At 40.2% G+C, this 27,950-nt stretch overlaps 1 protein-coding gene across 2 annotated transcripts in view; it reads right to left on the bottom strand.

The window, feature by feature from the left end:
* The window catches only part of ASB15 (ankyrin repeat and SOCS box containing 15), a 36,449-nt gene extending 10,873 nt beyond the window's left edge, over window positions 1-25,576 (bottom strand). For both annotated transcript variants that reach the window (XM_059711689.1, XM_059711690.1), the window contains exons 1-8: window positions 25,494-25,576; window positions 19,965-20,035; window positions 14,018-14,126; window positions 12,355-12,407; window positions 12,138-12,269; window positions 10,431-10,589; window positions 4,004-4,249; window positions 1,276-1,447 (exon numbers count right to left, since the gene is read on the bottom strand). In XM_059711689.1, the coding sequence (XP_059567672.1) occupies window positions 1,276-1,447; window positions 4,004-4,249; window positions 10,431-10,589; window positions 12,138-12,269; window positions 12,355-12,407; window positions 14,018-14,124 (869 nt within the window). In that variant the 5' untranslated portion in view covers window positions 14,125-14,126; window positions 19,965-20,035; window positions 25,494-25,576. The remainder of the gene's footprint in view (window positions 1-1,275; window positions 1,448-4,003; window positions 4,250-10,430; window positions 10,590-12,137; window positions 12,270-12,354; window positions 12,408-14,017; window positions 14,127-19,964; window positions 20,036-25,493) is intronic.
* Window positions 25,577-27,950: the final 2,374 nt, after the last annotated feature.

Genomic DNA, 27,950 nt, shown 5'->3' with positions numbered 1-27,950 from the left:
ATGAACATCCTGTCTACTTCAGGATAACTCAAAATGGAATTATTAGCCATAAGACGATTCTTTCTTATTTCATCAACCTTATAACAGTCCACTTGAGAGAACTAACCACTGCTTATGTTTCTAAGAACTTGTGATAGCTGTAAATTCCACACTCGACTGACCAACTAAACATGTATGAGAGCCACCCGCAAGGATAACTTGATCTCTGGTGCCTAACTCAGGGCTACCATGTGTGAATTTATGAACACTGGGAACAAAGCCAGGTAAACTTTAACAACGTGTCACTTAGCGTTAATTATGTCATTGCCACTTAGCTGATGTGGCCACTGAAGGTGACAAAGCCTAAGTATTTCAAAGTTTTGGACCTTATTAAATATATTCCGTTGCCTAAAACCAACCCCTCATTGCAGGTAGTTTAATATAATGATTATAGACTTCTATTGATATGCCAATTGTGGCACTTTTGTGATTTAAAAATCTATCCAGCCATTTTTTTTTGAATAAAGAAATCTATACTTATAATGAGACTTTTCTACTCAAGAATACATTTAACATTATACTATAATATCCATTCATGTTGCTAAATAATTAGAGTAATACCGATAGCATTTTCACAAATTTTAATTCTTTTCAAAGGGCAACATTTTTAGCAACTCTATAGCCTTTTATGAACACAGTTAAAAAAACAGGAGGACATATTTGGACGGCTTGTGAAGAATTCTCATGTGTAACTTCCCTCTAAAAGAGAAACGCTTCATTATAAAAGTATGTAGTATACATTCAATGTGGAAAATTTGTAAAGTACAAAAACATATTATGATGTGTATTGGTGTGGGCCTCTTTGGAGATGGGTGAAAAAGGTAAAAGGATTAAGAAGCACCAATGGGCAGTTATAAAAATAGTCATTGGATGTAATAGAGCCCAGGGAATAGAGTCAATAATATTGTAATAACTATGTGTAATGTCAGATAGCTACTAGACTTGGTGGGGTGAGTACTTCATAAGGTATACAAATGTCTAAACACTATGATGTACATCTCGAACTAATACCATGTTGTATGTCAACTGTAATTGAAAATTTTTTAAATTGTTAAAAAGTAAAAATACAAAAAGGGGAAAAATTGACATGTTTAGAAGTCCAAAAAATTTTGAACATTTTGCCTATTTCTTTTTGGATTCGGTGGGTTATTACTTAGAGAGAATTATGATCCTATTATATATGCAATTTTGTATTTTTTTTAAGTAAAAATGACCATCCTATGATTGATCACTCACAGGTAATGTCCCTCGTAGGCAGCTCGGTGTATAGGAAGGTGCCCTGCTCTGTTAGGCACATTTCCGCTTCCTCCATATTCCAGCAGGAGAGAGATGCAGTCAGGATTGCCCCCTCCTGCTGCCTCAAACAACACTGACGCCCCATCGTCCGCCAAAGCAAACACGTCGCCCCCTGGCAGTATGAACACATGGCACAGTGATAACTGGGTGGACTGGAAAGATGGGCTCCTTCAAATTAGACGATTGTTTTCCTTTCTAGTTAGGACTTAAAATTAAAAGTATAGAGTTAAGAACATCTACATTCTCAATATTTTTAATAAACAATTATGCAGAATGTTTTATTTTATTAGAAAACCTTTGTATCATTAGAACATCTGAGAAATAAGTCAATTTCTATAACAAATGCTCCTGGGAAAAGACCAACAAATGTTTACCAACTGTGCTATATGTGAAAACACTGGGTGTGACTCAACAGAAGAACCTAAGATAATAAATCTATTTTAAGAAACTCAGAGGGGAAATGAAACAACAAAAAAAATCATCAAAGAACACAAACTGTAACATTCACCCAACATCAGACCAGCAGGTTCCATTTAGGGGAAAAGGTAAGTGCTTGAAGTACGGCTCTGCGGCTGACTGTGGTAGTTGGGGACAAGCTACTTACTTTGCATGAACCACATCTCCTCATGTAAACTAGGGTGCACAGCTTAGGTTATAAGACTTATTTAACAATTAAATGAGGCTGCACTTTGAGGGCCTCAAAAATGTTAGAATTTTCCCCATAGATGACCCTTGGGGATCCTGTGGTCCTCACCTTTATTTACAGATGAGGAAAGTCAGAACCAGATGTTTAAGTGACTAAGCTAGGGGCAGACAATGAGTAGGTAGCAGAAACCAGTTTCAGAATTTGGTTTCTTAATTCTTTTTTTTTTTTGAATATATATTTATTGATGTCAGAGGGGAAGAGAGAGGGAGAGAAAGATAGAACATCAATGATCAGAGAGAATCATTGATCGGCTGCCTCCTGTAACCCCCACACTGGGGATTGAGCCCACAACCCGGGCATGTGCCCTGACCAGGAATCAAATGTGACCTCCTGGTTCATAAGCCCACGCTCAACCACTGAGCCACGCTGGCCAGGCTGGTTTCTTAATTCTTAATAAAGCACTTGGAGGTTTCAAACATCACAATCTGTTGGGCAGAATCAGGGAAGGCTTCGGGAGGAGGTGTCTCAAGAAGCTGATTTTGAATTATGTTGGACAGAATTCCAGATGAAGGCAAAGATCTGACTCTGACCCAGACACGGGATGGGAGGCACGCTGGGGAGCAGCCATCTAATTTGGCTGGAGTGCCGGATGCACGTTGGAAGTAGTGAGGGTTACACCTGGTGAAACCATCCGGGATGATGCGGAGGGGGCCTGTGTATGACGCCGTGGGTAGTGGGAAGCCACTGAGGACTCTTTGCTGATTTACACTATTGCACTGTCCTTCAGGCAGAGGAGCTGAGTGCAGCATGCAGTAAATATTCTCTGATGGGGAGACGGGAAACCTGGAGAACAGTTAAGAAATGACTGCAGAGTCCAGAGAAGATGTGAGGGGCCTGACCGGGATGCAAACCAGAGGGACTGCCAAGGAGAACAGGTGAGCGGGACACGGCAGCATTCGGCGCCTGACTGGGTTTGGAAAAGAAGGTGATGGAAGAAGTAGAGATAAATCTACTTTGTCTCGGATGACAGAAATCATTAAATCAGAAGTGTGAACGAAGAGGAATTCCGTTACAGTGGTTCTCAACCTTCTGGTCCTTTAAAACAGTTCCTCATGTTGTGACCCCCAACCATAAAATTATTTTCGTTGCTAGTTCATAACTGTCATGTTGCTACTGTTATGAATCGTAATGTAAATATCTGATATGCAGGATGGTCTTAGGCGACCCCTGTGAAAGGGTCGTTCGACCGCCAAAGGGGTCGCGACCCACAGGTTGAGAACCGCTGGTTTAGGAGAAGATGAGTGTGAGACCCTGGGAGCCATCTATGTGAAAACGGGGCTGTTTTTAGAGAGAGCAATCTGAGCTGGGCGTGCAGATTTGCAGGTAAGTGTGCATACGGTTTATTTGAGCACTTGCTGGTTTGGCTCAGTGGATAGAGCTTCGGCCTGTGGATTGAAGGGTCGCAGCCGTGGGCAAACTACAGCCCGCGGACCGGATCCAGCCCGTTTGAAATGAACAAAACTAAAAAAAAAAAAAGACCGTACCCTTTTATGTAATGATGTTTACTTTGAATTTATATTAGTTCACACAAACACTCCATCCATGCTTTTGTTCCGGCCCTCCGGTCCAGTTTAAGAACCCATTGTGGCCCTCGAGTCAAAAAGTTTGCCCACCCCTGGTAGGGTTTGATTCTGGTCAAGGGCACACATGCCTGGGTGGCATGCTTGATCCCCAGTAGAGGGCGTGCAAGAGGCAGCTGTCCAATGATTCTCTCTCATCGTTGATGTTTCTCTCTCTCTCCTTCTCCCTTCGTCTCTGAAATCAATAAAAAGTTATTTATTTATTAAATATATATTTTTTAAAAGATTAAAAAAATTTGAGTTGTGGAATAGGGGACCACTCGGGAGGCTGTCGAGAGCTGGGCACCAAAGCCGGATGGCCAGTGACTTTCAGAAGAGGAAGAGAAGCCAGCAAGGAAGGAGAAAAGGAGCCAAGCCGGACGCGCAATTCCTTGCCACGTACCTTTGTGGATTAGGTGCTCCAACACGTCGCAGTGGCCGTACTCGGCAGCGACCCCTAGCGGCGTGACTCCGAAGCCGTCTCGCAGGTGCACGCTGCCGCCGTGCTTCAGCAGCAGAGCCAGGAGGTCTTTGCGGCCTTGCTTGGCCGCCTCGTGCATGGCCGACCAGCGCTTGACACCGGGCTGGTCCAGGCTGGTGTCGTGCTTGAGCAGAGCAGACACCATGTCACAGGAGCCCCTTCTCACCGCTTGGAGAGGTTTTTAAAATGACAATTGACAGCAGGCATATGAACATAAATGTTAGATGGTGTTAACGTTATCCATCTTAACATCAAGAGAATATTGTATTTTTCACCCCCACTTCAGTTCTTATACCCAAATTTCCATTGCAGGCCCTAGCCGGTTTGGCTCAGTGGATATGGTGTCGGACTGTGGACCAAAGGGTCCTGGGTTTGGCTCCCGTCAAGGGCGTGTATCTAGGTTGCAGGCTCCTCCCTGGCGGGGGCCCTGGTAGGGGCCAGCGCAAGAGGCAACCAATTGATGTGTTTCTCTCACATCGATATGTCTCTCTGTCTCTCCCGCTCTCTTCCACTCTCTCTAAAAATCAATGGCAAAATATCTTGGGTGAGGATTAAATAATAATAATAACTCCCACAAATTTTTATTGCAAAATGCAAGCAAGCAAGATAACACTGCTGTTTCTTTAAGACTCTGACCTCAGGCAGTTCAAGGGTTTCATGAGCCCTAAGGCCTCAGGATTCTAAAAGTGATGAAATGATATTATTATTAATAATAGTTATCATTTACTGAGCTCCTAAATATGCTAAAAGTTTTACATACAGTATTTAATTTATACAACCCAACAGTGGATGTTATTTTAATTTTGTTAATGAAGAAATTAAAATTTAGAAAGATTACATACAACGTCTTATCTTAGCAATGTGCACTGTTTATCATGAAACTTTTAAAAAATATATTTTTATTGATTTCAGAGAGGAAGGGAGAGGGAGAGAGAGACAGAAACATCAATGATGAGAGAGAATCATTGATTGGCTGCCTCCTGCACGTCCCCTACTGGGGATCAAGCCAGCAACCCAGGCATGTGCCCTTGACTGGGAATTGAACTGTGACCACCTGGTTCATAGGTCGACATTCAATCACTGAGCCACACTGGTGGGCTAGATATAAATATTCCTAAAAGATGTAATGCCTTTTCTCTTATCAACAAGTGAAATCTTATTAAGAAACAGCAGGATGAATGCTGCTCCCTGCAGATGGAGATAAATACAGATTCATTCATTCATTCAATACTTGCCGCGATATGAAAGGCACTGTGTTAGGCACTGTGGACAACAGAAAAAGACAGATGTTCCTCACGTGTGGACTTTACAGGTTAGGGAGGAAGGCTTTCCTGTCTTGTGTTTGAGAGGAACTCAGAGTCTGGGCCTTTGCTGGGAAAGGCAGGAGGAGATGTGGGGCCACAGAGGACATCCTGGGCACCCAGGAGGCAGAATGCAGAAAGGCTCTGAGGCCAAGCCAAGGGAGAGGGCTCCCAAAGGCCTGAACTAAGGCTGAAGACAAGCTTTTGGAGGCAGGCAAGCCATCGCTGCAGTGAGATTTCAGGTTTTGCCCTACTCACTGTCTAAATTAGAGTCTGTTGACAAATGCATTTCTCTGAAATCACCCACCTGCCACTGGCAGCTCTAATTACAGTGAGTTACCTCATCTTAGCTGGTGTTATTGCAGAGCAAACATCAATAAGTCAAACCAACTAAGAGGTGTGTCCTCGTTTATCTTCTTGCTCCTATTGCACTTTTTCCCTTTTGCCTGATTCAGAGAACATATTGATTAGAGATATTAGTCTTTCTTCACGAGAACAACAGCATATCTAGGCCACATCAACTTAAAATACTTTTAAAAATAAAACTTTGCTTGTAATTTAATTTTTTGGAAAGAATATGTTTTCTTTCCCATAAACATAACAATGCAAATCGTGGGGAGCCCCTCCCAAGTTAACCCACAAAGACATGCCTCATCAATAAATGGCTGAATAATGAAAATTAACAAGACACTATATTTGTGTAACATAACCAAGTACAAATAATTTAGGAAGTAAAAAATACACATATATATCTTCAGTAATAATATTTTCAGAAAACCCAGTTTCAGTTCAGGAGTTAGAGAATCCCCATTAGAGAATTTTGCATAGATTATAGGCACTTTTGTACATTTATCGTCTGCTGGCACTTTTCCTGTTTATTTAAATTCCTGTCACTTTCTCTGTGGGTATATGTGTTTTGCTCACATAATTCACTTGTCAGCAGTGATTTATTTTCTGACTCATATGACATACAAATAGAGCAGATTTTTCCGAGGTATCTTGACAGGCAATGGAAGATCTAAAGAGGCGATGGAGTGAAGAGAACTTATGTTGATTTGTGAGAAAGGAAATGTCCGAAGCAAAACTAACTGGCTTCTTCTCTACCTTGGGCCCCAGTGGCCAGGACAATCTCATGGCTATCCAATAGAGAAAGGTGACACCAACTTCAGAGACAGGGCAGAGAGGCAGTTTGAGTGCAAAACCCTTTAAGTGTCAGGTCATCACTAATCAGGTATCTACCACTCAGCAAGTAACTGTGTAACATGACTGCAAGACATCAAAGTATCATAGTAAGGCCAGATGGCTGATGGACGGGCCAAAAGTGACTTTTGGGGGGCCAATTATGGATATTAATAAATAAGTACGAGGATAATGGGATTGACATAGCACAGAAAAAGAACAGCAGTTTTTTCTCTTATCTCTCCTTCATGAGTAGCAAATGGACTGTGAGTAGCAAATTTCAAAGCATCCCACAGATTCAAGAAGAAAATTGAGAAAATGCCATGAATTATCCATTTCCCTATGAACCTAAAAAGACAATGTGGTTTCCACAATGAAGGTCCTGAAGAATTTAACCCAAGAAAAATTCTTATTCTCCAGAAATGTGGATGATGGGGACATAAGTGAACACCTCCAGAATATTTCCTTCACGAGACTCTTTGATATTACCATTACTCTTCTCTTTGATATTACCATTTGGTTTTAAATATATATTATTTCTAAATGTTAACTCTATTTTCACTGATAACTCAATGATCAAGTTCCTTTCCCACACTTCAGATACTGATAGAGTAGAGAAACCAACAAATGAAACTTTGAAATGCAAAGAAATGCTTAATGCTCTGTTGTGGGCATTAAGCATTTAACAATTTACATGAAGCAAATAGAAAACAAATGACTGACAATTCTGTCCTCTTTATGAAGTAAGTGAGTTAGGAGCAGCAAGTAGAGAATAATTCTATATTTGCAAAGTGTGATGAGAAGAAGAAGAAGAAGAAGAAGAAGAAGAAGAAGAAGAAGAAGAAGAAGAAGAAGAAGAAGAAGAAGAAGGAGAAGGAGAAGGAGAAGGAGAAGGAGAAGGAGAAGGAGAAGGAGAAGGAGAAGGAGAAGGAGAAGGAGAAGGAGAAGGAGAAGGAGAGGAAGAGGAAGAGGAAGAGGAAGAGGAGGAGGAGGAGGAAGGAGGAGGAGGAGAGAGAAGAAATCAAAGACTATAAAAACAACAACAAATACATGGATGTCATTGCAGATACTCCATGGTATATGCCTTTACAAAAACAATGCAGATCACATTAATAGTGGTGCAGCAACCCGTAGCTGAATATTCTATTTAGTGCCTGTAGTGCCAGCTCAGGATAACAGTTCTGGTTTATTTATGAGGAGCACCATGTTATGGTGACATAAAGGCTGGTTAACACATATACAGAGACAGCTATGGGTTCCTCTATACTCGTGTTTCCCCTTTTGTTTTAGCAACAGAAGCCCCAAGTTTTAGCCGGTCACAGTCTATCCAGGTAGACTCTGCATAACCAGGCCTGCCTTGTACCTAAGTGTGGCTACGTGACAAAACCTGAACTCATGGCATAAGAATGGAAATGCTTTATCAATGTCCAGGTCACCTTCCTAAAGGGGAAGATGCTTCCCAAGGCTGCCTCTTTCCTCCTTCCGGTGGGCTGGGAAATGGTGACATCTGAAGGCTCTGTGTGACGGTGGTACAGCCACCCTGCCACCCAGGGCCACACACTCTGAAATGTCTAAGAGAGAAACGAACTTCTTTCTTCTTAAGTTATTGTTGTTTGTTTGCTTTGGGTATCTGTGTTTTTTGTTACATAAGCTTTGCCTGTACCCTAACTATTATGTTAGCTTGGCCAATCAGATCTAATTTAGGAAGGTGGAAAGCTCTGACATGGGGCAAGAGTGAGCAAGACGGACTTGATCAGCGTGACCCCAGGCTACTGTGGCCCCACTTATTTAACATTCTGTCCAGAAGCAGAACCCCTGCCCTGATTTCCCTCTGCTGTCTGTGGATGACCCTCTACTTCCCCCAAGTCACAACTCAAGAGCAACTATATCTATGAAAGTTTCACAGATTCAGTACTTCCTTATTGCCCTAGTTTACTTTGAATATACACCTTTATTATAGTATTTGTAACATTAATTTTCTACTTATGTCATATCTAGCTCTTCTACTAGATTCTTTGAGAGGAGGAAGATCATTCCACTCATCTTTATCCATGTTGCCCAGTGCACCACCTGGCTTAAGGTAACGTCTCAATAAATGTTGTTTGCATTGATGCTGTTGAATTAATGTTGAATGTAAATATTTTTGGGATGTTTATGACTTGTCTGAGTTTTCTGTTAATATTTTAAGGTTGCTTTTAAAAATTCTAGTGAGCCACTATGGAAGACAGTATGGAGTTTCCTCAAAAAACTACAAATGGAACTCCCATTTGACCCTGTGATCCCACTTCTAGGAATATATCCCAAGAAACCAGAAACACCAGTCAGAAAGGATATATGCACCCCTATGTTCATAGCAGCACAATTCACCATAGCTAAGATCTGGAAACAGCCTAAGTGACCATCTGTAGATGAATGGATTAGAAAACTGTGGAACATCTACATGATGGAATACTATGCTGCCATAAAAAAAGAAGGAACTCTTACCATTTGCAACAGCATGGATGGAACTGGAGAGCATTATGCTAAGTGAAATAAGCCAGTCAATGAAGGAAAAATACTACATGATCTCACTCATTTCTGGATAATAAAGACCATTATAAACTTAAAAATAAATAAATAAATAAAATAAAAATAAAAATTCTAGTGATTTCCCTGTGAACAGGAGCTGTGGTAGTGTTAGCTAGTTATGACCAGAGCTCATGATGCCTTATTCTCTTTCTCTGGGATTGCTGATAAATAATCTTACGTCTCCTCCTGCCACACACACACACACACACACACACACACACACACACACACTTTCACAATGGCTCTCCTCCCCTGAGCATCTATCATGTGTCAGGGGTTTAGTATATTTATATTTTCTCTAATTTTTATAACAAGTCTGCATGGTAGGTGGTATGTTTTCATTTTACACATGAGGAAACTGAGGCCTATAATTCTAATCTCAGAGCTAAGATCTAAGTCCCATATAATAATACTATACTGTGTATTTGAAAGTTGCTAAGAAAGTGGATCTTAAAAGCTCTCATCATAAGAAAAAAAAAATTGTAACTACATGAAGTGATGTAAGTTAACTAAACTTATTGTGGTAATCATTTTGTAATATATAAAAATCATGTCAGATATCTTAAACCGATAAAATGTTTTATGTTAATTATATCTCAATAAAACTAGGAGAAAATAAGTCTACAGATCTGATACCAAAGCCCAAATTCTTACTCTACAACCTCAGTCTCTAAGAGAAAGGTGATGTTATCCCTGGTCATTTGTAGTTAATATCACCTCCCTCTGCCTCTGCAAACAGACCTGCCAATTCCTACTGGCCTACAAATAGCAGGATACACAGACTGAGAATACGCTGAGAAATGACACCGGTAGGTTTTTCATTATTCCTTTGCTGTGTCGTGGTGGTTAACTCCGAGTAGGTGCCCAGGGCTGCCTCTGAGTACTCCTAATCTGCTGGCTCCTCTTCCTTCCAGTTTGGCTTCATGGCTGATGTGGACCTGGAGTCTCTCATCAGAGTCCCCTTCTGCCTCTTGCCTCTGGCTATACACCAAACATGCAACCCTCCTTACAGCTGGCCCCTCCCTAGCCAATGTTCTTTAGAACGGGTACTTCTTGTTTCATAAAACTGGTTTGGATTGCTCCTGGCTAGTTGGTACTGAAGGATCTTTCCCATTTGACCTCTTTGTGGCATAGAAAAACAAAATCTTAGGACAGGTGAGATGGGAGATACGGGAGAACCCAGGGAAAGAAAGGAGATGAGGTCACATAATTTTAGCCAATACATAGTGGTTTCCAGTAAATACTTATTAACTACTTATTATTTATTGCAAACGAAAAGTTCTAGGAAAAAGGTCATTTACCAATGAGAAGAGGCGTCTCTCCTTTGTCGTTTTTGGTGTTTGGCCACACTCCCTTTTCTAGTAAAGTTCTTACGTTTTCCACCAGACCAGCTTTGACGGCCAAAGTCAACGGCGTTTCTCCATCAGCGGTCTTGAACTCCCAGAGCGTCTTATAGGATGCTGAGATGTGAAAGCATTGCATAACGTTAAACATCTTTATTGAAAGGATATCGCACAGATCAGAATAATACAATATTATACATAATAGATTGAACAAAGTCGATTGATGAAGCAGTGAAGATTAAAAGGAGATGTGAGTAAAGTTTCTCAAATGATTGTATAAGTAGATGAGCATGGACCTGCGAATCAAACTGACAGCTAAAAAACCAACATGCATGTTTCAAGGTGCTCTCTTCCTTTAAATGGGTTGTAAATTTTCATCCTGACAAATTATAAGTCCATTTCCCAATCCTTAGCATTGTTATTTAAATTGCATCTGAAATTGGTTTTTGTCAAATGAAGCCTGTGGATGTGGGACTGAGCATATCTTTGAATGAATGTATCCTGTCAGAATATGTTAGCTATACTACGCTTAACATCATCTTCTATATCTGTCTATAGGTCTAGCTATCTATTTCCTTTAGCTGGCTAGCTGGCTGGATAGTTAATCATGAAACATCATTATCTTCTACCACACAGCACCAGGGAGCAACGCTGAAGGCTGAAAGATAGAGCACTCTCAAAGTGCTTTATTAACATCGAGGTGTGAAAAATACTGTATCAGAACATGAAAGTTATTATTAATATTTGAGCAAGGTCAATTTACCATACTACTTATTAATGCTTATATTATGAAGAAATAGTTCAAGATGAAAAATTAAAAACTGACTTCCCAAAGCAAAGAGATTTATATTCAGCCCTGGCCAGGTGGCTCAGTTGGTTGGAGCATAATCTCATAGACCAAAAAGGTAGCAGGTTCAATTCCCTTTCAGGGCACATACCTAGGTTGGGTGTTCAATCCCTGGTTGGGGCACATATGGGAGGTAACCAATCAATGTTTCTCTCTTACCTCTTCTCTCTTCTCTCCTCTTCCCTCCCTCCCTCCCTCCCTCCCTCCCTCCCTCCCTCCCTCCCTCCCTCCCTCTCTTCCTCCCTCCAATGCTTCCTCTCTTTCTCCAATCAATAAACAGTCTGGCCTGTATGGCTCAGTGGTTGAGAATCAACCTATGAACCAGGAGGTCATATGCCTGGGTTGCATGCTTAATCCCCAGTATGGGGTGTGCAACAGGCAGCAATTGATGATTCTCTCTCATCACTGATGTTTCTATCTCTCCCTCTTCCTCTCTGAAATCAATAAAAATATTTTTAAAATAAAGATAAAATAATAAAATCAATAAACATATTATCCTTGGTCAAGGGTTAAAAAAAGATTTATATTCAAATTAATTAATTCATGATATATACTAACTTCTATCACTTTTAGGTGATTAACCATATTTTCCAGCCAACCTGTGTCACATTCTTAGAAAGACGCAAAGGTGAGGCCGGAGACTCGCAAAATGTGCTAATTTTTGTACCCTACGTTTAAAACAGGGGTATTGCCTTTTCTCAGTTTCAAATAATATTTTATTCTGCTTCTTCTTTTTGCTTGTGACATTCATTGACAACACACACCCAACGTCTACATTCTTGCTTCAGTTTGGTCAAAGAGCCTTGATGTTCTCTTACCATCCAGGACAATTTCGAGTATTTGTTGAATGGGCTGAACAACAGCTTCATGCAGGGGAAACCATCCTTTTTCATCCGCTTCATCTAATGCATATTTATATTTCACATATTCCTGGAGCTCAAGAATGTGGCCTAAAGTAAACACATGGGCTGATAAGTCTGTCCTGGCAAAATGGAATCTCGAATTCACCCCAGTGTAGGCAATGCACTCACTTACCATGTCTTATGGCCTCTACAAGTTTTCTGTTTTGATCACTTAGTGGTACAAATCTTTTAGAGAAAGAAACATAAGCCATAATTATAAAAGTGAAATACTCTGAGGAACCAACATTTTAATCTATATTGAGTTCTGGAGATAATTTTAATAATCAAGATTTTAAGGAAATGCACACAACTGATTTATTTCATCCACTTAAAAATGCAATGACTCAGAGTCAGATATATTATGATACACTAGACGCAGGGCCATTAGTGAAGATGATAAAATGTAAGATTATAACACCGTCTCTCAAATGAGTGCCAAGCAACGAAGTGAGTAAACAACTGGAGGCAGAGTCAGAAGAACTGGGCTCGGGTTTTGTGCTTTGTGACTCTGGGGAGGCCAATGAGCCTTTTTGAGTGGTGGTTCTTCATCTGTAACGTGCTGGGAGTAAAAGAAAGGTCCCTAAGATTTCTTTCCATTTACAAAATTCTATGCTCAATAAATGTTTGCTGCTTTAAACATAATAATTGCTAATTAATGATGGCTCCTTTGGGGGCTTATGACCCACCCCGCATGATGAGTTAGTCTTAACTCATCCACAAGTGAAAACAGGCTGAGCATTTACAGAGCAAACGCCCAGTTACCAGCCCAGTAGGTCATGATTTCAAGCCTCATGGCATTTCTCTGGGGTGAATTGATTCAAAGGAAACAAAGCATTTCATAACAAATTGATTTAATGTTATCAAGCAGAAACATTTGCTGCCATCCTAGGGCTGTGAATGCTTTAGAACTCTAAAGTTCTAAAACCTGTTGAAGACATAGAGAAAAATTAAAGAGGCCAGGAATTTAAATGTAATGTGTCCATTTTTTAAAAGCTCAGAAACAATAATTTATAGCATTGAATCTATCCCAAAGCACTACTAAGTTTCAGAATATTATTATAATAGAATGTAAAAGTAAACTAAAGTTTGGCTTAGTCAGAAGAATAATGTGTGTTGTTCAAGACAGAAATCTATATTTGCAGTTTTAGACTCTATAATCCCTGCTAACATAAAACACCAATTTTGTGTATAATTTGTTAACTCCGGTCACTTGAAAAGTAGATAATGAAATCTACTTTTATATATTATATATTACTTCTCCATATATATTATATATTACTTCTGGTTTATATATTACTTCTCCATATATTATAGAAGCCCTCAACCCTTTCCCCATTCATTGAACATATGAGCTAGGTGGGCTAGCATTACTCTTCATATTTTAAAGATGCAAATATAGAATACATTATTTATACTAGTAAAGGTTGCCTGAGTCAGTAGCAGAATGGGCTCTAGAATATACAGAACAGACCTCTGTATACCTATCTATACATTAGTTGTAAGAACTGTACTTGCAAATTTGTTTAAATTTATTGTCCTTTCCATTCCATTAATTTAGAAAATAGACAATCATGCACAACCGAATTCAACTAGAAATTTCCCCTCCAGGTTATTTCCATCTTCTGCCTGAGCGGGGATTTGTGGAAGGTCAGGCTGATGAGCCTATCACAGTGGCCCTTGTAAAGCTGTTTGACCATTTTCCTGGAGGAAGAGTCAGGAAACAGCATTTATTTCATCTTACAACCGAATGATTGTCATAAAGAAATTTTGTTGAGGACGGTCAAATTGATTGTTACCTTTCAGGATAAAATTCAGTCTTGCTGGCTTCAATGGATTCTTGAATACTGAGCTGAATATCATAACTTGTAAGGTTGTCTTCATCGGGGTCATCATTACTATCCATGACTAAATATAATTTTGAAAAAAGCAATTTCTTATTATCAGCAAATGGCACAGGACACCATATAAAGTTAACATGAAAGATGCAAAGTGAAAAACTAAAATGCGTTTACCTTTCTCCATTTAACAAATACAAATGCATTTGTTAACATTTTAATCCATATTGGATATGAAGCCTATTCTAATTTTTGAACCTTTATTTTTTATTTTTTTTTAAATATATTTCATTTATTTTTTACAGAGAGGAAGGGAGAGGGATAGAGAGTCAGAAACATCCATCAGCCACCTCCCGCACAGCCCCTACTGAAGATGTGCCCGCAACCAAGGTACATGCCCCTGACCGGAATCAAACCCGGGACTCCTCATTCCACAGGCCGACGCTCTAGCCACTGAGCTGAACTGGTCAGGGCTGAACCTTTAATTACCTGTCTTTTGGGTATCTGTATTTTATAATTTTGACTTTCTTTTCAGTAATGACTACAGTTGAGCTTATAAGAATTCACTTTTCCCACATTTCCGACTTACAAGAATTTTGGCCTATCCGTTTCCTCAAGACACAGCGCATCAGAAGTTTAAAACTCTAATCCAGAAGTAAGACAATGGCAGGAATAGAGAACAGTGAACCTTTCCCATTCTTTACTCATGATTTTGTGTCTGCTGTACTTGCTTATTTGTTGATTACTAGTAATTCCTTTGCTCACACCAACAGTGGTTTGAGTTGGCTGCCTTGAGTTGCAGTTGTTTTTGTATTTGTGTTTAACTTCTAATGACTCTACGATTTTTGAGGTGAAGGGTTCTCTCTCACTCATCTCTGCTTCCCCTACTGTTCTAAATGTGCTGGGCACAGGAAAGATTCTCAATGAATATGTGTTGAATTAAAGTAGAGAGAACAGAACATCACAAATGCAGTGCCCTCGTCTTGCCTTCAGGAAATGTGAAGCATTGAGATAAGAGCCATCTTAACTCCATCCCCAGACTAAAGACCAGCCCTCTGTGGAATAGACATTCCTTCCCGCTGCACAGTTATCCATTAGAAGCCACTGCTCTTGACTAGTCCCTCTCCTCTGAAGATATAAAAATATAGCTTATTTATCGTTGCCTTATTTCTTCCAAGTATCAAATTAGAAGAGGGAGGGTCTCTCATTACTATTGGGTCAGTTGTTTTATCTTAGAAATGTAGCTGAGTGTAGAAATCCAAATAGTCCTCCAGCTAGGCTGATTGATCAATATGAAATTATTTGAGAGTAGTGATACTTTTCAGGACAAAATGTATTTATATTATAGTGTGTGTTTTCAAGGTGAAAACAAAACAAAACAACTCAAAATAGTATTCTGTGGGCAATTTCCAAACACAAGAATTGTTTACCTCGTCTCATGGCTCAAGGTTAGATAAGCTCAAACATTAAAGACAGTTCTGTTCATGCTGATAGTCAAGGACCCTGACCTGTGCACAGGCTGCACACCAGTAAATCACATCATTATGATTTTATTGTTCATTGTTCTGCATTACTATCAGCTGGAAACAGAGGGGAGAATAGTGATAGTGTGCACTCCACTGAACGTATTTTCTCACACCATGATATCTCAGTCTGCTCAAAAGGCTAACACAGCCGTGGGCAAACTACGGCCCGCGGGCCGGATTCGGCCAGTTTGAAATGAATAAAACTATTGAAAAAAAAGACCATACCCTTTTATGTAATGATGTTTACTTTGAATTTATATTAGTTCTCACAAACACTCCATCCATGCTTTTGTTCCGGCCCTCCGGTCCAGTTTAAGAACCCATTGTGGCCCTCGAGTCAAAAAGTTTGCCCACCCCTGGGCTAACATGTGCCCTAGGGATTCTAGTCAACAAATAGATTCAAGTGATATTTTATTTGTTATTGTTTACTCCTTCGTTGTCTCTCTGTTCCCCCTAGAATGTAATCCAATAAGACGAGAGAATTAGTCTGTATCGCCAGTGCCTAGAGAAGCATCAGCTCATGATTTATGGACTCTAAATGCATATTGAATGAATGAATGAATGAATGAATGAATGAACACTAACATAATCTAAGCCCTGCTCTATTCTTAGAACTGACTATTTTCCTTAGGTATGCAGTCTTTCTTCCAACTAAACAAATTTGATTGCCCACTCTGCGCTTGGCTTCATTTTTTGCACTTTTGTGCTTTCATACCTTATTCCTCTGCACTCACAAGCCTCCCAGCTGTTCCATGCCCACTGCCCTCACTGCCTCAAACCTGGCTTGAGATGTTCTTCGTACAAAAGCCCTTGCTGAAATTCTCCAATTCCTCTCTGGCCTTCTTTATCTGTGTGTATCTCCTTTTATATAATATTTTCCCCCCAACATCTGGACTTGCAATCATTGTGTATTTGCTTTGCAAGTTCCTCACGTATTTGTGTTTTGTATTATCACTTGGACAATTAGTTTTATGAGTAAAAACAAACTTTCTTTTTCCTTTATGTCTCCTCTCTCTACTCCACTCCTAGTCAACCATAGCAAATTGCTATCGCAGTGGTCACCGGAGAAAATGTGTTGACTCACTCACTAGTAGTGGAAAGCACTGAGTCCTTCAGACAGCACAATTAGACGATGAAGTTAAACCTGTGGCATTGCCTGTTGCCTTTCTCACTAACATCACTGTGGTGATAGGGGATTGCATGGCTCTGGGATTAGTAATGAGATACAGAGCCTTTCACCTATTTAAATCACTGGCTTAACTCTAAAGCTGTTTGAAATTTGGGCTTCCAGGACATGAGATACTACAGACTCCTTAGAGAACTGAGTTGATCTGTGGAAAGTTTTTTTTAAATGTCCTTTTAATTACCACCAGAAGGAAGTTATCTAAGACTTTCCACTGCTTTGTATCCCTAATGACAGCAGGGTAGAAACGATGAGGAAACTACTACTACATAAAACAACCCCCGCCTAACACAAGCTGTCTCCATCCTTTTACTGAAAGCTTAAGGAGAAGGGATGATCTGTGTGCAGGTGCCCTGATGTGTCAGAGAGACAAGGGTGCATCACTGGAATGGGTCTAGGCAGGGGTGGGCAAACTTTTTGACTCGAGGGCCACAATGGGTTCTTAAACTGGACCGGAGGGCCGGAACAAAAGCATGGATGGAGTGTTTGTGTGAACTAATATAAATTCAAAGTAAACATCATTACATAAAAGGGTATGGTCTTTTTTTTCAATAGTTTTATTCATTTCAAACGGGCTGGATCCGGCCCACGGGCCGTAGCTTGCCCACCGCTGGTAGAGACATTAAGACGCAATGACAATGGACTACAAGGCAGTAAAAAGGAAGGAACTTGTCATCTGCAACTGTGTGAATGGACCTGGAGAGTATTATGCTAAGCAAAATAAGCCAGTCAGGGAAAGATAACTACCACAGGACCTCACCCATATGTGGAATCTAACGAACAAAATAAACTGATTAACAAAATAGGTCCAGAGACATAGAAGCATGGAACAGATGGATGAATTTCAGAGGGAAGGTGGGGGTGAGGGTGGGTGGGGGGAGATATTAAGGGGGAATTTACATGCATATATGCATAGTCCATGGACAGAGACAATAGTGTGGTGAAGGCCTGGAAGGGGCGGGTGCAGGGTGTAGGGTATCAATGGGGAAAAAAGCAAAAGGGACATCTGTAATAGTTTCAACAATAAAGATAATTAAAATAAAAAAGACACAATGAGAAGGGCAGGAAGACAGTTATTTATCTGTACCTCAAAATTAAAATGACTGGACTCAATCCCAAATGAAGGCTGGAAACAATTTTTAAAAATATATATATTTTAATTGATTTCAGACAGGAACAGAGACGGGGAGAGAGAGATAGAAACATCAGTGGTGAAAGAGAATCATTGATCAGCGGCCTCCTGCATGCCCCACACTGGGGACAGAGCCCTCAATCTGGGCATGTGCCCTGACCAGGAATGGAACGGTGACCTCCTGGTTCATAGGTCAATGCTCACCACTGAGCCACGCCTGCCAGGCTGCAAACAATGTTTAAGTAAAACACCAGCCAGGTACCTGAGGAAAGGCCAAATACTCTTGACATCCTTGAAGGCCAAATACTCTTGACATCCTATTTACAGGTGCCCCACTACTCAGTCTGGCAAAATTCACTGACCCTTTCTAAATAATAGTTTGCCAATCCTGTTCTGAAGAAGCCCACTACTTATTTATTCTCCACAAGTAGCTGGTGTACAACGTAACTGGGACAGTCCGATTGGACAGTGAGCCATTTCGTTTAAAGCACTGGTCAGCCTTGCTTTGATGAAAGCACTGTGTTCTCTCCACGCATGTGTTTTCTGAGGCCTCGTGTATGCCAGGTAACGAGCCATTAAATTAAGGATTCTCGGATGCTAAAGGTGTTATTCAGATGTCAACAGTTATTACTTTACAGATGGGCTGAGTAAAATTTTAGATTAGATAGTGGGAAAGAGAGTGGGTGATTGTGTACATTTTAGATTCTCTTGGGTAATAATAAAAATGGTGATTATAATGATAGCCATAAATTACTGAGTGATCATGTCGTTTTCAGCACCGTGCATAGCACTCTGCACACACCACCTTGCTTTAAATCCTCCAGTTCCACTTTTAAGGACAATAGATTCATCGTGCATAAGTGGAAATTTGGGCTTCAAGGGGTGAAAAATGTCGCAGAGCTAAAAAGTATGAGTCTGGTACCTTCATGTTGAAGGTCTTTCGAAGCTGCAGGAAAACAACCCACACACAGTCTGTTGCCCTTAAAAAGAAAACACTCTGATCTCGCACTTAACAGCCTGTCTTGATGACAATGACTTCCAAAAATAAAAAATAGCTTCCAGGACACACAAATCTTTCTCTTCGGGTCCATGTGATAAGGCTTTGAGCTTCGGACGGTCCGAGGTGTCCTAGATTTGCCTTCGTTCTGTACTTTTGTTTTGGAGTCTACACATTACAGTCTGAAAAATAGGATCAGCATGCCAGCTGGTGCCTGACCCAAGTGGTCAGGAGGTCGGATGATGTTGCAGGGTACGATGCAGGAGGCAACCTGGGTACATGCACTAGTAACCTCTCTGCCCTGGGCTCTCTAAACTACCTCTAATCCGTGATCCGTGATAGCAGCAAACTGTTGATAAGTTTGTGAGGCCCCTCAGAGCTTCCCTGGAAGCCTGGGAGCTCCCACAGAACACGACCGACCAAGGGCAAATATGACTTTGTTCCTTATGGATTGTTTATTTCCAATGACATCCAAATCCGCTTAGCCCATCCATCCTCCCACTCTGTCTTGGGCAAAACAAAAATGAAATCATTTCTGTGAGTCCTAAACAGGGCTGGCCTTAAGAGTTCCTGGAATGGTCCTAGCCGGTTTGGCTCAGTGGATAGAGTGTTGGCCTCCGGATGGACTGAAGGGTCCCAGGTTCAATTTCGGTCAAGGGCGCATGCCTGGGTTGGAGCTCAATCCCCAGTAGGGGGCGTGCAAGAGGAAGCTGACCAATGATTCTCTCTCATTACTGATGTTTCTATCCCTCTCTCCCTCTCCCTTCCTCTCTGAAATTAGTAATTATTTCTTTTTTTTTAAGAAGAGTTCCTGGAGTGGACCATAGCCCCAGGGTAGAATCAGAATCTGTTGGAATAGTTCAGTGGGAGGGGATGATGGCAGAGGGTCTAAGACTGAGTCCAGTGGGAAGTGGTAAGAGAGGAAAAGAAAAGAGCAGTAGGGTAACATTTGGTTCTGCTCACAGTTTTCTTCAAAGGCCAGCCCCCAGCCAAACCCCGCCGTTCTGCAGGGGGTGCAGATTCTGCTGTGTGGAAGGGGAGACCCTGACACCCTGAGGAATTTCCTTTACCTTAACCGTCTCTGGCCCTTGAGTGAGGAGTTCTTCTGCTGAAGGTCCCGAGAGTTTCATCAGGATCTGTCCTACGAGAGGAACAGCAATAATTAAAGAGCATTTCCATTTTCCGGTTTTGTTAAGGCAATATAGTTCCATACAAACAATGGGCATTCTCGTTTTCTGCATTTTGACCATCCATTTGTATAATGTTAAAGACATATTGACGTCAATATAAAAAATATTTTGTAATAACTTTGGTTTTTATTTGGTGGCTACACACTTAGCTTTTCCAGATCCTTCGTTTTTTCAGCACAAGCGGCAAGTCAAATAAAGGGCTTCCTTTGGCATCAGAGCCCACTAAGTCCCCAAGGGATGTCAAAGAGAGGCGACACTGTCAGACCCAGGTCCCGCCCCACAGGCACCAGCGACTGTGATTTACAAGCCCGGAGTTACAGCCATTCCCTCTTCATGGTATTTGCCTTTTCTTTTCTTTTTTCCTCCAGGTGAAGTTTTTTATTTTTATTTTTCAATTACAGTTTACACTCAATATTATTTTTTGTTGTTTTCTGGTGTGCAGCATAGTGGTTAGACAATTCCCTATGTTATAAAGTGCCCCCCCCCCCCGATATTTCAAGTACCTACCTGGCACCATACATGGCAATTGCAATAAATATTACTGATTGTATTCCTATGCTGTACATTGCGTCCCTGTGACTGATTTGTAACTACCAGTTTGTACTTCTTAATCTCTTCACCTTTTTCACCCAGTCCCCCAACCCCCCTCCCCTCTGGCAGCCCATCAGTCTAAAGAACAAAATAAACCAACAAACAAAATGGAAACAGACTCATAGGCGCAGAGAACAGACTGATGGTATTTGCCTTTTCCATCAGAGAGACATCCTGTGGATAACAGAGAGAACTAGACCAGTTCAAACAGCATCTTTAACAGCACCTCTTGTTCTGCTCAATCTCTCTCTCTCTCTCTCTCTCTCTCACTCTCCCCCCCCCCCGGCCCCCAGGAAACAAAATTGGATGATCAAATATATACCACTGTGAAAATCAGCAAAAGAATAGATTAACCTTGTGTTTTCTTTCTCTGTCATACGTATGTTTTTTGCCAAGTTCACTTCTAATTTCGGGACTGCATTAACTGAGGCTTAATTTCTAAGTAAATACACTAGTGATACACACTGTCATACTAGTTTAACTTGTATGCGGTTTCATATTATAAAATTAGACATTTTTAGTCTCCACTATTGATTTCCAAGTCAAATTCACCCATGACAGAGATGTTGGAAGATGCATGCTAGCTTTTGAAAATGACACATAGAACAGAAAGAGGCTTTAGATTCACAAGTATGAGATTTCTTAGGAAATGGAAATGTAGACTAGAAAAGAATAGAGTAAGCATGGCCCATGAAGAGACAAAATATGAATAAATGTGCCCTACCACTTCTAGGATGATATTATGATTTTTAAAAAGCCCAACGCTTTGTCTGTGCTTTTTAATCTAGGAATCTTATAAAAATAATCAGAGATATGGAAAAAGATTTATATGTGAAAATGTTCATCCCAGCCATATTTAAACTGACAACACATTAGAAACAATATAATCCGTAGCTGGTTTGGCTCGGTGGATAGAGCGTCAAACTGCGGACTGAAGGGTCCTGAGTTCAATTCCGGTCAAGGGCTTGATTCCCAGTGGGGGGCATGCAGAAGGCAGCCGATCAATGATTCTCTCTCATCATTGATGTTTCTATCTCTCTCTCCCTCTCCCTTCCTTTCTGAAATCAATAAAAATATATTTTTTAAAAAGAAACAATATAAAACGTCCAACAAGAGAGAATTTGTATAAGACAGTATTGTATACCCAAACAATGGAAAACTATATAGTTATTAAAATTCATATCCTTGAAGACTATTCAATGCCAGGGAGAAAGCTTGGCGTGTGAGAACGATGCTCATTTAATCAGACATGACCAGCTACTTTGATTGACTTTATGGAGCCAGAGCTTACAGGGCCTTCCAGCAACTGGCCTGGCATCTGGCTCATAGGCCGAGCCTTAGGGGTGGAGAGATAGGTCAGTTATGGGCAAGCCACGCACCTTGGTGACATTGGGAAGAGTGGAAATTGATCAAATTTGTAATCAAGCAGGCGAAACCTGGTGGAGGGAGAGTCTTGGATTGAGGAAAAGCAGAAATCTGAACAACGGATTCACCTGAGTCATCCAAGCCTTTTCATTATCTAAGTTATTGTGTCTGTCTGCATGGCCCTGAAAGTGTTTTCCACTAATTAGTGTGTAGCAGCTCTGGAGCAAGGTGGGGCCAATACAGACAATAAAACAGCTCCATTTGGTTTACACAACTGAGTTGTAAAGTAAAAAATGCTCCGACTGCATCCAATAGCTACAATAACAATACAAATTCAATATCTCGAGACCTTCATAAAAACTGTTGCATACGCATACACGTATATGTATTTGAAAATGTACATGCATATATTCATCTAGATATATATACTCTCTCTAAAAATATTTGTTCCCTGGGCATGGTGTATTTTGTCTGACATGACCGAAGTTCCTGTCTGGTGCTCAAATCAAATCATTTTCTGCTTGAAATTCAGTCAAAAAATAACGAGCCTTTGCATTTCTTCATGTTTATTTTGAATTCTTGTTCAGGCCATTGATTTCTGCTGGAGACAGGTGAGTGTGGTAGTCGAACCTTCGTTCAAATCCTGCCCTCCCAGAGTAGCTGCCTCATTAGCTGTGTCTGGCATGTTGCAGGTAGTCAGTGAACATTACTGTTAATATTCTGGAACTGCACCCCTCCGGAGTGGGAAAGTAGCATTTTAAAGCTCGGTGGGCAGGTTTAGCTCTGTTCCTCACCCTTGAACAGGCACTCTGACACATTCGTCATTTCCCGCTCCTCCCTTTCCTCTCAAATCACTTCACTTCAGAGTTAAAGACCATTGGGTAGCTCCACCAGGAAACTCCACGTACACAGGCCCAACAAGTAATTTCCCAGGCTCAGCTCGAACACCAAAGTGGCAGGAAGCTTACTGCATCTCACACTGTCCTTCATCGTTGGCAAGCTTTAACAATGAGGACGAGCATTGAAGTTGAACCCATCTCCTCAAATCCCTGCTCCGTGACCCGGGTGTGCCTCAGAGCCACCCTGAGAAAATGCTGTTCCTCCCCCGCAGGAGCGCCTTTACACATCCCCCACGAAGGCTGGCAGGTCTCCAGGGAGCCTTCTCCTCCCACGGCTGGACATGCGCCCTTCCTATGACGTGGGTTCACCTCTTCCTACAATCTTGATTGCTTCCCTGTAAACACACTTCTTTAATATCCATCACTTTCTAAAAGAGGCTCTGGGCCATGGGCTCTAACGGCAGCTACAGTCAAATAAACACAGCATTAAGCGGGGTGACCATCTCCTTCTCCCCAGACACCATGGATCTGTCCATGTAGCCCAAGCTCAGATTAATTGGGGGACTGTCAGGCTACATACTTGATTCAAATCCTACAAGTCATATTTCCCCCCACATTATAGCAGTGCAATTCTATAATAGAATTTATTTCATTCTATTACATTTTCTTTCTTTCTTTTTTTAGATTTGACCTTTATTGCCGTCTGCTAAGATCTAATGCAGTGGTTCTCAACCTTCTGGCCCTTTAAATACAGTTCCTCATGTTGTGACCCAACCATAAAATTACTTTCGTTGCTACTTCATAACTGTAATGTTGCTACTGTTATGAATCGTAGTGTAAATATCTGATATGCAGGATGGTCTTAGGCGACCCCTGTGAAAGGGTCGTTCGACTGCCAAAGGGGTCGCGACTCAAAGGTTGAGAACCACTGATCTAATGCATTTTCTATTCCTCCAAGTATTGTTCTATTTGCAGATTTGCATGTTTTCTCTATGACTATCTGCCCCATTAATGATAAATGTTAACAGAAATTGGCATAGGACAGAGGCCTTCAGGTTGATCTATTGTTTAGCACCCTTCAAGAAAATATGTTTATCCAGGTACAAATCCTCCCAAAGACACCAACATCTAGTATTAATGTTTCCTTTTCAATAACAAGACCAACATCAAGAGATACTTCCAAATACCTTGTTGAAATACAGATGCACCTTATCTACATCACCCTTCTCTACTAAGTAAAAAATACAAAGGAGAAGAGTTGACCCACCAGCTCTCAGTGATTATATTTTTTTCTAAGGATTTTCAGAACATCCTATCTGCTCACTCAAAAACAGGTATTCAATGTCTGCTATGTTCTAGTCACAATGCTAGACACAAGGATCCATGCCCTCAGGGAGTTTGCTGCCCTTAAATAATGCGTTCTAGATCTTACCCACAAACAACAGTAATCTCTTCCCTCCTCTCCTTTCCAAAGTTTTTGCAGAGTCAAGCTCACCGTAGGTGCTCAATAAATATTTGTTATTGAATTTGATAATTATTATAAGTAATATCTATTGAGCGCTTACCTGTGATATGCATTATGCTGAGCACATTAAATAGATTGTTATTTAATTTCTACAACACACTTTCCCCTCGTTTTACAGATGAGAAAACTAAGTGAGGCATAGAGTGGTTAGGTAACTTACCATGCAGTCATTTGATATTAGAGCAACACACATTTAACCACTACAGTACATGACTCAGCTACTCTCATGGAATTAATGAAAAGAGGGTCTCACCTTGTAATCCTCAGAAAAAGTTTTTAAAGGGTTTAAGCAAACAACCAGCAAACCTATCAGACAACTTCAGCAGAAATATAAATATATTAGGTAAATTTTCATTTGAAGTATTCCCATAAAAACAGCAGAAGCCTAAAATTATATTTTATGACAATAATGTCCTCATCACAAAGCAGTGTTAGAACTTCCATGTCCATATCACTGCTACTGCATAGAAATAATTTTATTTTAGATTTAGATGCTTTCTTAGAAGTTATCTGTTCATTTAAGAGCCAGATGGGTGATGGTATCAGATAAATTCTAAGGACTTTCCAACTTCAAGATTCTATTATTTAATTTGCAGAAGCAAATTTTTAATTCTATTGAGTTCCTTTTCTTCTAATTTAAAAGAATTTAAAGAATTTTTGATCTGAATAAAAAGCATCCATCTTTTACTATAGGTGATAAAAAGGCCTAGATAGAAATTTATTTTAATTATTGATAATAATCATTCAACTTTTTTTTTAGAAACTAAGGCCAGCTAAGACCCTTCCATAGTGTGTATATTGACCCTTCCTATAAACATATTTATTCTCGATCTGTTTTTCTCACAATGCTATTGTTTATTGTGATGAATAACTATATAACTGAGTTAATACTCCATAAACAAACAAACAACCCTGGCTTTATTCTATAATTAAAAAGGCCCTAGACAGGCAAACTGATGGTGATCAATTGGAAAGAAAGTAATGAGAAACTACCGTAATATGTATTTCCATCTGTCTCAAATATTCTTAATACTAAACTACGTAATAAGCTATTTGGTGAGGTACAGATCGAATATTTCATAATCTCACCTTCTGGAATGATCGTCGTGTCATTCTTATCCAGGGCCTTGCCTTCCTAAACCAGAGGAAATGCCTTGGAGCCAATGTGTCCCTCTGTGTATCTAAAATTAAGTGCCCAGTTGGTGGTTAAATTAAGATCTGACCTTGTACAACCGAAACATAAGTGGTTCTTGGCACACAGTAAAGTATTACCCATGACTTCTCTAGACGCTTCATCAAAAGAAACACAAACCCGCAAAGGTACAATAAGATTATCTGTGTCCCGATTGGTTCAAAGAACTCTCCTGGAGACAAATGATCCGCTAACCCAGCTGCAGTGAGAGTTCCTGCAGGAAGAACAAAGCAGGACCCCTTGCATAGAATTAAACCGTATTTTTCAGCCAGTTGTTCTAGAGACATGACATCTATGAGGCTGCACCTGCAGACCCAAATCCACTCTTCATCAATTTTAACTCACACTGCTTCTCATTCTTTATCGTTCAGACTCATGTGAAATCTCACTGAGTACGATCTCATTGTCATACAAATTTACTGTTCTTTCCTTTGATTTGCATTTAATAGCTGTCAATGTGATGTACAGATTGGGTATGATAGTCAACGGCATCTAATCTGATCAAGAATCTTTAGGTCAGGTTATAGAACAGTATATTCTAAAGAAAGTGAGCAGCCTATCCGAAGCAAGCAGAAAATCAGCATTTAAACTGGGGAGAGTTGTTTGTTTTCTGTTTCAAAACCCAGTAAGTTAGTGTCTTCACTGATTTTCTAATGAAAATAACCAGCCTTAGATTTGTTTTGATGTGGTCATGCTTGGATTAACTCGGGCCACAGTCAGCATTCACAGGGCCATCTGGCTTCTGTCCCCACCACTCCACTAAAGCAATTCTTCTTAAGGGTCTCAGTGACCTCCCAGTGTCTAGGTTGATCACCACTTCTTGTTTCTTATTTTGCAGGCCCTCTTTTGGATTTGCTGACCTTGGTCCCTTCCGTTTTCCTGAAACTCTTCACTCCCTAGGCTTAGAGGAGCACTGTATGCTTTTGTTCTCCTTCTTATCTCTCTGACCCATTCCTTTTACTTGGTGTTAATGAATAAACACATGCGTTATCATAAGCTTAGCAGTTTTATTTCAAAATTTGGGAAACCTTAATCAGAGGACCTAACTCTTCTTTGCGATAGAAGAGATTGTATTTGTCGGAGCAAACCTCAAGAAATATTTTGTATTTATGCTGCTATTGACCGTGTCTTGAAAAGTCAAGGTTGAAGGTTATAATTATTTTATAATTACTAATCTAATTTGGGATTTTTCAATAAAGAACTCTTCTAAAAGCACCCAGCATTGTGAAGTTCTTCGGTTTTTTACAATACTTTAAAAGGCTTACAATATTAAAAATTCATATAATGAATTAGAGTATAATGCAAGTTATGAGAAAATGTATACTCAACATTTTAAAATGTGGTTCAGCACATTTCAGGAACATTTCTGCTCTTATACCAATGAACTTGTGCCTGTTTTATCCATTTATAGAACAGTTATTATATATATCCTTATATCATAAAATATTTAAAATAATGGTTGCCCTAGCTCAGTGATGGCGAACCTTTTGAGCTCGGCGTGTCAGCATTTTGAAAAACCCTAACTTAACTCTGGTGCTGTGTCACATATAGAAATTTTTTGATATTTGCAACCATAGTAAAACAAAGATGTATATTTTTGATATTTATTTTATATATTTAAATGCCATTTAATAAAGAAAAATCAACCAAAAAAATGAGTTCACGTGTCACCTCTGACACGCGTGTCATAGGTTCACCAACACTGCCCTAGCTGGTTTGGCTCAGTGAATAAAGCATCAGCCTGTGGACTGCAGGGTCCCGGGTCCAATTCCGATCAAGGGCACATGCCCGGGTTGCGGGCTCTATCCCCAGTAGGGGGTGCGCAGGAGGCAGCCGATTACTGATTCTCTTTCATCATTGATGTGTCTATTCCTCTCTCCCTCTCCCTTCCTCTCTGAAATCAATTTTTAAAAATTTATAAAATAATGCTTAAAATAAGACAAAAAGGAAAGGCTGTGTGGTAAATAAATAAAAATATGTTACTGATGACATAGCCCTATGAACAAGCTTTGTTTTACCACCTACTATCTCTGTCAGGTTAGATTTGTTATTTAAATTTTCTGTCTCAATTTATTCATCTGTAAATTGGAAGTGATAGTAAGAATGATAATAACCATATTAATGAAAATAACAGTAATCCAATGAGCATGTTACCCACTATTTTTATGAAGTCTATCCCTCGAGTAGTTAATCATCTACTAGTATAAATACACAATAAAGCATGCTTTGAGTAATTCAAATGTTTAAAAGAATATCTGTTCATAATGCTAATAAGCACTTCCACGTTTGCCTATTTTGGAAGTTGGCTTTTCCTGCTGGTTTTCTCAAAGTGCAAACAAGGTATATCAGATTTT

Source organism: Myotis daubentonii, chromosome 10 (genome assembly GCF_963259705.1).
Source record: "Myotis daubentonii chromosome 10, mMyoDau2.1, whole genome shotgun sequence".
In the NCBI taxonomy this organism is placed as follows: Eukaryota; Metazoa; Chordata; class Mammalia; order Chiroptera; family Vespertilionidae; genus Myotis; species Myotis daubentonii.
Note: the sequence above shows the minus strand (reverse complement) of the source record. Positions and strands in the feature narration are given on the sequence as shown.